The 10,917-nt window shown below is 39.4% G+C and overlaps 3 protein-coding genes across 3 annotated transcripts in view; all 3 read right to left on the reverse strand.

Annotated features, from left to right (window-relative positions):
* Window positions 1-1,152: 1,152 nt before the first annotated feature.
* Window positions 1,153-1,960, reverse strand: Pmar_PMAR008247 (hypothetical protein; the record flags this gene model as incomplete). Its single annotated transcript, XM_002768904.1, has 3 exons — window positions 1,153-1,318; window positions 1,679-1,758; window positions 1,808-1,960. 3 exons carry the CDS (start codon window positions 1,958-1,960, stop codon window positions 1,153-1,155), a joined length of 399 nt encoding a protein of 132 aa, XP_002768950.1.
* A 1,769-nt stretch (window positions 1,961-3,729) lies between these two features.
* On the reverse strand, window positions 3,730-7,342 carry Pmar_PMAR008248 (dual specificity protein phosphatase, putative; the record flags this gene model as incomplete). Its single annotated transcript, XM_002768905.1, has 10 exons — window positions 3,730-3,741; window positions 3,951-4,019; window positions 4,064-4,180; window positions 4,224-4,348; window positions 4,535-4,607; window positions 5,032-5,172; window positions 5,221-5,314; window positions 6,169-6,341; window positions 6,386-6,452; window positions 7,182-7,342. The coding sequence occupies 10 exons, from the start codon at window positions 7,340-7,342 to the stop codon at window positions 3,730-3,732; spliced, it is 1,032 nt and encodes a 343-aa protein (XP_002768951.1).
* Window positions 7,343-7,782: 440 nt separating this feature from the next.
* Pmar_PMAR008249 (hypothetical protein) overlaps window positions 7,783-10,917 on the reverse strand; it is a gene marked incomplete at both ends in the record, with an annotated part of 5,522 nt that continues 2,387 nt past the window's right edge. Inside the window, 7 exons of the mRNA XM_002768906.1 lie at window positions 7,783-7,881; window positions 7,928-8,002; window positions 8,391-8,546; window positions 8,874-8,940; window positions 9,343-9,455; window positions 10,057-10,095; window positions 10,557-10,677. Coding sequence (XP_002768952.1) covers window positions 7,783-7,881; window positions 7,928-8,002; window positions 8,391-8,546; window positions 8,874-8,940; window positions 9,343-9,455; window positions 10,057-10,095; window positions 10,557-10,677 — 670 coding nt within the window. The remainder of the gene's footprint in view (window positions 7,882-7,927; window positions 8,003-8,390; window positions 8,547-8,873; window positions 8,941-9,342; window positions 9,456-10,056; window positions 10,096-10,556; window positions 10,678-10,917) is intronic.

The following is a 10,917-nucleotide window of genomic DNA, read 5'->3' on the forward strand; positions in this document are numbered from 1 at the left end:
ATCAACCATCGAATTCCCCGCTCACCTGAAGAAGACTACTTCCATCCCTATTCCCATATGAAACCTCATGATAAATGCATCTATCGATCTGATATTTTTGCGCATACCTACGCACATAGTCCAACCGCCTCACTAATGCTTATGTGACTTACTCCAATAACATCAATAATCTTCCAGGAGGGACGCACATCTCAGCTGGTAGTCGAGATCGAATTTTTTCCCACAATTTTTCTCGACAATCCTGCAATGAAAGCAATCATAAGTGGGTAATGATTTCAGAACAGACGCGATTCAAAAACTTTACGGTATGGAATACATTCTACCATATTCACGTTCTTAAAATCCGACATAAAACTTCCCCATATTTCTCATGGGAAATTTTTCACCATGATTCTCCTCAGGGAAAGAATTACTTCCCCAAACAGAAATTTTCCAAGAGTGAATGCTACAGGTCTGCCATATTTTAACACACACACGCTATATAATTGGCATTACGGGGTTCCCGTTCCTCCAAAACTTTAACAAATTATTCCAACGTAGAAAAATGCACTCAGAAAAGTACCATCGTTTTTACTATTAAGACGGAAAATGTCATCTAAAAAATTTATATTCCAGCTCGAAACCCGCGAACTGAAATTCCTGATCGCATTTCGGGAAAGTATTAATCTCAAAAACCATCACTACATAAAAAAATCATAAAATGCAGAAAAGCCTCTCCAAAAAAATAAAACTTTAATTCTAATCTAGTTTCTCTCCCCAACACGCTTGCCTGATAACTCCATTTTTTCCCTTCCTTGAAAACCTCTCCAAAGCGTTCATCAAACTCTTCATATGATTCATAGAGTAACCGACTGAGCACATGGTCAACTGCGTGTGTTGGTGATAATATGAAAATTTTGAGGAAATTCTGCGGAAAATTTCTCGTTGATACATACGTCGTGTTTGAAACTTCACCAGGAAAAAATTCTGCGGAAATTTCGAAGGAAAATCTCGCTGTTTTATAAATCGTAGTCAAATTTCCAGCATATGAAATTCTGAGGTAATTTCGGGAGAAATTCTTGCTGGTTCATGAGTCGTGTTTAAATTTTCACCAGGGAAATTGTGAGAATATCAAACCATATATTCCAATACTGCGCAAACCATCATCACCATCTACTTAGCATTATCATGTAGCCTTGCGCTAAGCATCAGCTCATCCTCTCCTTCCGCGAGATCAGCCATGCTTTGAAGGGCTCTGACGGCATCTTCCGCCCCATCCACCCTTCCTCCATCGGGTGCTTGGGTTGACCAGAGATATCCACGTAGGGACTCCAGGAATCTTATAATAATAAAGAGTAAGTCGTGAAATATATTTTTCAAAAAAAATATAAAAAAAATCACTTTCGTGATTTTTTTCGCTGATATTATGCGAATTCCAAAACGGAGAAAAATTTCATTGTAATATAATCGCATAAAATTTTCAAAAAAAAACTTATTTCTGCGAAAAAAATGCAATTTTCTATATTTTTAGGGACTTCGAAAAGACAAAGGCGACTTTTGCATTTTTTATTTTCCTTCCCTGATAAAAACTTCATTGCAATACCACCCGTCGTAAATTTCACAAACGGCCCGCCGATTTAATTTTTTCATAAAACCATACCACTCCAATTTGAATTTTCAACCGTCACCAACATCCTACTCTTCCTCCCTGATATCAAATGCAACTTCTTTTTTCACTTTCTCATCACAAATCTCTATTTTTTCCAAACTCTCGAGGGCCTAAAAAATATCTTTTTCTCCATGTGCCCTCCAGAGTAACCTAAGATACCTCTTCCCAGCTGCCATTTTCAATCTGCTCTTTCATTTCTCTAACCTCCGCTCGAGCGGACACACATCCGCTCTCCTCCGACAACACCGTTGCTGCTTTGGTGTATCTTAGCACGGGTCTATGAAGATTCAGATTAGGTCCGATTCCAGACATTTCATCACGACTTTTTTATACTGGTAGTTGAGACGCGGTGAGCCCTGTAAAAGTGGTGGGAAAAATGTCGGGCCCGGGGATCGAACCTGCGACCTATAGGCTACCAAGCCGAAGGCTCACGATAACTCAGTGAATAATTCAAATACCATAACCATCCATATGGCATTAGAAAGAGGGGGATAAACCTTATCCGTTCCTACCCACATTTTATCGTTTATCTACAGTGGAGTTTCTTGACCCGTGGTATGAAAAAACTAGTGAAAAATATATTTCACGACTACTGCATATCACCGCGAAAATCGCCATTTTCACCGAGTTTTACGCCACTTCACAAAAACCGATGAAAACTCCTGTGTGCTCAAGACGAAGAAATATCGTGGCGAGAAACTTCGCTAATTCGACGATTAGGAATCACAAGTTTCGAGAATTCCGAGTTCTATGCATAAAAGTATATCAAAATATATAGATCACTTTACGTTGTTTCGTTTTAGACTATCAAAATCGAACACACTGTATAATACATACATCAACCGTCACTCGCCACGAAATTACAAAGGACGGACTCTTCTTTTCACCGCTCGTATATACACAAGTTTCTATAATAGCCAACCCAAGCCTAGGCCAACCCACCCGAGCTGTTCTAGTGCGTCCACCAGCAATGGGGCCAGTTCTGTACCTTTCTCCCAACTACTTCGTATCTTACAAAAATTACACGAAAAATTGACATTTTTTTGTAAAAAATCCAAATTTTTTACGTGTAATTTCCGCCTATTACGACCTCAATTTCACCAGAAGTTACACGAAAATTTGTGAGTTTTTATCAAAAATTTCAATTTTTCGCGAAATTTTCGCGTATCACGACCTCAAATTCGCCATGAGTTACACGAAAATTTGTGTTTTTTTGACAAAAAATCTCCAATTTTTCTCGAGAAATTTCCGCGTATCACGACCTTGATTTCGCCATACAAAGGTCATCCCTGCTATTACTCCATCCATCCCTCCAAAAATCATCTCCAACTCGCTAGCGCCTTCTCCTACTGCTGCCTCTCTCACTCTCTCCTGTTTGCTTCTCTTAAGCGCTGGACTACTGTTAGAAGGGGAAAGGCTCGAGGTGTCGGATGCTCTTTTACGACTGGTAATAGGAAGATTATTATAAACCCCGACAGAGTCGGGGATGTCAATCTACAAAGGGGAACTCAACACAACCATAATGGCCACGCGGTTAGTCTGCATGCCCAGCATCCCCAAGGTCGGAAGTTCAATTCAGCCATACGCCATATTAACTCCATAGTAATCAACACAACGTTTATTTGGAATAACTGCAGTACTTAATACTTTCGGATTTATTTTTCAGTTACCCGAAATTGTGTAACACATCCCGCTTCCATATGTCATACCATAATTCTGCCACAACAAAAAATCCCGTTTCCACCTTTGAAAATATACGACATCAATATACAGAGTCATCCAATGACTCGGAATGAACCGACCACTTACATGTATATCACCATACTACTGCTGAACGCGCACGCCCGACAACCATAAATCAACCCAACAACGTGTAATTGATTTCAAACTATCTTTCTCTGCTGTGATAGCGATGACGGTGATAGCGACTTTCACTCCTCTCCCTATGCGCCCGTCTCGGGGACCTCGATCGCCTTCTATCTCTGCTTTCCCGAGACCTACTCCTCGCCGACTTCGATCGATCTCTTCTATGGTGCTCCTGATCCACGAGCAAGAATATAGTACAAATTTCAGCATCACATTCACATGATAATCTGAAATTTCTGAGAAATTTTCAGGAAATTCTTGTTGTCCTCTGTACATTTCGATCCGAATTCGTGTGTAAACTTCTATAATTTTCCTTGAGCTCAGCTGAGGAAAGCGAACGTATCAAATCCCAATCGTTTTATTACCACCCCTCACAAAATTCTATTTACCAACAATAAAGTTGCATAAACTTCCCGCGCGCCCACAATCTTATCACCTCTCCCTTCTCCCGACGCTCTTTCTTATGCTCCTTTTTCGACTTCTTTTTTTTCTTCTTTTTCTCTTCCTACCACTCCAATCGCAAATATTCTTCACCACAACTAAGCTCACTCGATCCGCTTCCCCCTCCTTCTGAGCGTCTATTAATCTCCTAGCATTAATCGCTTGCTCACATATACTCGTCCACCCCTTTATTTCCTCAGCCACCGCCTTAGCATACCGCACCCCCTGGAAATCACGTAATATTCAACCATTACCCACCCTACTCCACCTCTATCGACGAGGCAAACACAGTGCCAAGACTCTCCAACTGCTTCGCTGCTCTCAACGCGTCATCGATCAGCCCCTCGTCCTCTACCACTACACGATACTTGTGAAGATTCTCGAAAAACAAACCTAGACGAAAGCGAGCGTTGTATATACCGTCACTTCCTGTGCATAAACGTTCCGTTTAAAACGTTCACAACATCATTCACGAACGTTTATATATTCCTCCAACACTAAAGAGAAAGCAATAAAACTCCTCCGCTCTAACTCCCAACCAGAAAAGTTTATGCAACCGCCCCGACTGCAATTTTTTACCCAGTCTCTTCCACATTACTGCTCGTTGTAGCAACAAATTGTCGTCCAAGATCGCATCCACCTTCTTCTCCACCTACAGTGCGAACCAAACAGTTATGCATAGCTAGATTTTCGAGATTATTCGAGAATACGACGACTATAGACTACCGGTGTCAATCGATTCGCATTGTTATCATGTTGATATTACTCAAAATTGGAAATACTACTTGCATAACAGCTTGGTTTACACTACGAAAAAATGCTACTAGAAATTTCGGGTGAGTTGGAGACATGTGTAACGAAGTAAGAGGATGAAACGTTTTCGGCGGCTATCGCAGTTCTAGGAGTATCATTACTCGATATCAAACTTTCAAATACACCTGGTATAAAATTAATTTTCTTACTACCTTATCGAAACCACGGCTAGAATGTTAACGAAAAAAAACCAAATGTGTAAACTTTTCGGTAAAAAAATAATTTCACCAGAGACGCTGTAAATAACTCCAAACACGGCCTACCTCTTCCAAGCCATCTCTTATCCTCGCCTTTATACTCTTCATCACATTAATCGTGCACAACGCGCATGCTTTCTCTACCACCTTCTTATCACCCGGATTCTGATCACTTCCAAGATACTTTTCCAGCTCGCTCAGTTGAGCCTGTATAGCGCACAGTGAAGATTTTCCGAAAAAAGTGAATCTTTTCACCTGGAAACCTAGATTAGGGTATACATGTGGTCGCTGTGATTCAACCATCGAAAATGCCTCACTGAAAGTCAGCCCTCGCAAAAACATGACGTATCTGCGGACCTAATCCGTATCTTACACGCGGCAACCTGTGGATACCATCCTTCTACTCCTACCACATTTGGTTTACTACATTCAGGGAATCATCGATGAACTTTCAAAACGGCTAGGAACATATTTTCGGCCAATTTCCGAGATTCTCCCCATTATAATCGCTCATTCGGAACATTTTTCCTAGTCTCAACGGGATCTTAGGAACGTTATTTCTGAGTGCTCAATGACTCCTTCACTACACTTATCGATTTTTATGTTTCCTTTTGTGCGATCCGTCCGATATATGATGCTCAATGTCCGATTGAAACCTTCCTCAACATACTAGCAATATATGATTAGCTCATATTCTTTCTCTGCTCTTGAGAAGGATATAATGTTAACTTAGATAATTCCATAATTGCAATCACGAATGAACTATTATTAAATCTTTTATCAACAACTCCATTATCGAGCTCACCGCAACACTTTGATGCCGTGATGAGAAGACCCTCTTACCTACCACGCTTCCTTCACTTTTCACTCTCACTACAACTTGTGATAAACGCGGTAATGTGAAGACTCTTTTAATACTACGATTTTCGATATATTGTAAAAACCAATTATCACATACATATATGCTATAGCCTCTTTATGAGAAGCTACTCCTTTGAATTCATTCCTACCACACTTCTTCCACTTTTCACACTGAACGAATTCTGGAATATGGAGCTACTTTAGAACTACCCCTCTACGAATTTCGAAAAATTGTAAAAATCTTTTATCACTTACATATATACTATAAGCTTCTAGTAAGAAGCTACTCGCTTGAATTTATTCCTACCACACTTTCGTCACTTTTCCTCCCCAAAAACTTACGCAATAGCAATGCTCGAGCTCCTCGAGACTCCTTTCGAGCAATGCACCAATACTCGGTTATGTTCATTTTCTCTCAACGCCCTATCGATGAACTCGAGCGCACCGGGAAGATCGTCCAACAGATTGTAATCAGGCAAATCTTTTATATTCACTCTATAGTATTTCAGCCGTCCCTGCACCGATGAGATGAGCATTCACAAAATCAACTTTGGATCACCTCGTATTTGGCGGGTAGCTGCGGATGAGCAATCACGACATGGGTGATATTATACTGTACCAGTAGCCTGACCATATACACACAATTTAATGGAGTTTTCCCACCCTAGTGATATGAAAAACATACTTCACGACTACTGCATATCACCGCGAATATCGCATTTTTCACTGAGTTTTACGCCACTCCACGTAAACGGGTGAAAATTCAATCATGAACTCATGAAATTTGAATAATGTGCGTCACTATTAATAAAAACAATGTGAGAAAATATGCACATGGTCAACCACATATGTTGGCGAAAATATGAAAATTCTGAGAGGAAATTTCGAAGAATTCTCATTGGTTTCTGTACACTTCTACTATAAATTCGACAATTTTCGCGGAAATTCCCAAACTCGGCTGAGGAAACCGGACATATATTCCTCCAACACTGATTAAATATTAACAAATGATAAATCTAACAACACTATCTGAAAAAAACAGAGAACCACACAAGGAAAAAGCAAAGAGGAGTACACACAAAAAATACATAAAACCACAAAAACACAAAAAAAACAAAAAAAACATATAAAACCACAAAAACACATAAAACCACTAGAAAAAAAAACAAAACCCCCCTTAAAAAACAAAAAAGCACATGAAAAAACACAAAATATATAAAAACACATAAAACTACAAGAACACATAAAAAACAAAAAAGTATAAAACCACAAAAAAAACCCAGCACATAAAAACACTTATTATTCTAAAAGCACATAAGATTCAAAGCATGCCCGAACTGGACCCATCCCCCCACCTCTTATCACTAGCAGCTTCCTTAGAACCAACATAAAGTCTCCTCAGAGTCCTATCACCATCATCAGCTACAGCATGCAAGTGACACGCTTGATCATGATAGAGCGCTTCAAAAAAGGAATAGTGTTTATCAAGCTCAGATGAGGAAACTAGCGAGGCCATGTGAACTCAAGATATGCTGTAACAACAAAGACGATTTAAAAATGTCTCTAATTTAGAACACAGTAGTGGGATTTGAACCTGGGTCCTCGCTGTGGCAGTTTGGTGAGAGCAAGAATATATTTTTCGGTTTTTTTACTGTAATTCGACGTAAATTTTCACAGAAGCTTCTGTAAATGGTATTTTTTATCTATCTTTGTTTTTGGTCACAAGATTCAATATGGATCCATCTTGGTGATCCACGAATACCACCCCCGCGTTAAAAACAATTTATTATCAGTTCATCAACCACACCAGCCATTGATATCCCAGGGTGGCTGACGTAAGATTCATTTCAGGTCCGGGAAAGGCTCGTCGCCACAGTCGTTGGAAAATTCCAAAATCATCCGAACTCAACACAACAAACAATAAAACCGCCCTGCGAAGAATTCATCATCATGATATCATGAGAAACATATCTTAGGTTCCTCATCAAAAGGATACGCTTTAAGGTCCCCTATCATCCCTATATGCCTCCTCATATCACCAAATGCTTTTCGAACCTAAAATATTTTTTCCATAATTTTTCTTCGGAAAACTTCAACTTACCATTTCCCCAACTTTATTTGATTCCTCTTCCCCCTCGAAACCGTCTCGACCAACGACAGCCGCCTTTGGATGCTTCTACGAAAACAGTCGCCGCGATTCGCAAAAAAAATTTTCCCACTCGTAGTATGAGAGATACTTTCCCTAGAGTTGATTTTCCCACAATTTTTCCTATTCAAAATTCCAACACGACTTTGGCTAGAAATGTACAAAAACCAAGAAGAATTTTCCAAAATTTTCGCGGAATTTTTCCTCTTGGAAATTTAAAAATAAATGAGTGTAAAAGTATACAAAACTCAACAAGAATTTTCCAAAATTTCCGCAGAATTTTTCCTCGTAAAATTTTAAACACAAAAGGGTAAGAGTGTACAAAACCCAACAAGAATTTCCCAAAAAATTTTCTCAGAATTTTTATATCCAAACGCAATTGCCCACGTACATCAAAAAAAACTTCGCTCCGCCCTACTTTGAATTTTCCAATTATTCCACTCAGCATAGCAACTTTCCTAGCGCTTTCTCTCAACACCGCAGATTTCCTATCAGCCACCACTGCTTCAGTCCGTAACTCCTCCAATTCCTCCAAAGTCACCTCACGCCACGGATCACCATACAGTGGGCATTCCTAGACAGACCCCAGGTTCGATTCCCAGGACCGGCATTTTTCCCACCACATCTATCGGGCTCGTCGCGTCCCAACTACCACTATAACCGTTTTCTCGAGCGCGCTCTGCGTAATTAAAATTGTGATATCTGTGGTAAATATCGCGCATTTTTTCTAGTCGTTCCATAAACTCCCCAACCACCCAAACGTATCTGCTTAGAATCTTTCCAACCGCAACTTCTTCCTATTTTTACTTCATGCGAAATTTTTTCTCCTCAAAATTCTTCACCAAAACACGAACGACAAATAAACCATCAACGTCTACTTCTGAGAAAACCTTTTTGTCACCATCAACAGTTTGTTACCATCATTTTCGTCATCTCCCGAAAACATCGAGCCAATCTCGAAAGAATACCTACCATAACGCTGACTACTCGAATTCACTAATTTCATTCACAAATTTGAATTTTAATCTTACGAAAATCAATTTTCTTCTTTACTTTTTTTCCAAAAAGCTGTACACAGGACGCAACCAGTGTTCGAGGAATACATATATATGTTCGCTTTCCTCAGCTGATCTCAGAATTTCCCTCACTATTTATACAAATCTGGATAGAAATGTACAGTAATCCACGAGAATTTTCCAAAATTTTCATATCATCACCAACATGTGTAGTTGACCATGTGTAATGTTTTCCACACTGCCAGTGTTTGCATAATATACGATCGTTTTCTTCACTATTTATACCAAAATTTGCACATAAACCAACAAAAATTTTCATATTTTCTCATTGAGAACAACCCTTTATCAATCTACTTATGAACCGGTTTTAGATCTTCCGAAATCTCATTAGCCTCGTCCACCGCTGAGCATAGCTCTCCCAACACTTTCGTCGCTTCCCTCACAGCCTCAGGATTCACTCGAGAGAGCTGAAAATGATACCACACGAAATGAAAGACCACTAGAGAAGACATATTTCACATTTACATAAAAACTGTAAATAACGCGAAGTAAAGCACGCATATACATGTCGAAAATCCCTATCACACGATATTCTAATGTAGTGCATACGATGCAAATATATATTGCATATATTCCCACACAAATCACCTGCAATTCCGGAATAATTTTCCCCGTAAAAATGTTACTACTTCATACTGTTACCAACACATACAGTTTACTATGTGAATATATTCCCACGCCGTTCACTCCAAAATTTCGGAATGATTTTCCCAAAAAATCACCCCGTGAAGAACTGATATTACTTCTTCTCGCAAATCACTATAATTTCTCGAAAATTTCTGAAAAGCTTTCGAATTTTCCAACTCTTCCTCCACATTTCCAAAATCGTTTTCAATTGACTCCATCCGCTGTCCGGGAATCTGATCAACGTGAAAAAATTCCCCAGCAATATTTGCGCTCCTCCTCCTCTACTACCACCAAAATCATCGTAAATGCGCGACCAAACACAATACTATCGCCATTATATATCCTCGTTGAGTTCTGAACAACCTTTTTATTTACTATCACCCTGCATTTCGATGCAGCCCCACACAACTTCAGCACTACCTGAAATCCAACCTCCACGTGGAAAGAAACCCGAACTAGTGTTGTGTTTGAAATTCCTCCTATACTTCTTATGGTTGAAACCAACTTTAAATTTCATATCCGAAAATAATTAATTTTTTACTACTACTTCAATTTTCAAAATCCTGTCCAATTTGAAACTGCCGTAACATGGTTTTATCATTTAAACTTTCAGTGAAAATAACACCAGTGAAAAATATATTTCACGACTACCGCATATCACCATGAATATCGGTGCTATGCACTAGTCGTAAAATATTTTTTTCACTACTGTTTTTCATATCACTAGGGTGGTGAAACTCCAGGGAATTTATATAGTGAATCTCATTAAATCTCCATCTTGAAAATTCACTTCGCGTAAGATACCTAAAAATATGGTTTTACGAGAAAATTTTACGACTTTCTCACCGCGAATATCGCCTTTTTCACCCACCCTGAAATACCTCCATCCCATCTGTCGTTTCGATAGCTGCTAGGTGTCTAGTTATTCCCAAGCCTTGCAGTACCACCGCGTTATCTGCTGCTGATCCCACCGTCAGCAATGCATTCGGGGCAATTCGATAACTGCAGCAATAAGCAGGTAACATTGCTAGGACAGTGAAATCTCACACGTATGTGTCTGAAGTCTTACACTGTAACTGTACTCTTGCAGTGATAGGTTAAAAAGGATCGTATATTCGATAGCAACAGTTAACAACAGTTTCACCACCCTAGTGATATGAAAAACATATTTCACGGCTACTGCATATCACCGCGAATATCGCCTTTTTCACCGAGTTTCACACCACTTCACGTAAAACGGAT

This window comes from Perkinsus marinus, assembly GCF_000006405.1.
Source record: "Perkinsus marinus ATCC 50983 genomic scaffold scf_1104296966926, whole genome shotgun sequence".
NCBI classification, from domain to species: domain Eukaryota; phylum Perkinsozoa; order Perkinsida; family Perkinsidae; genus Perkinsus; species Perkinsus marinus.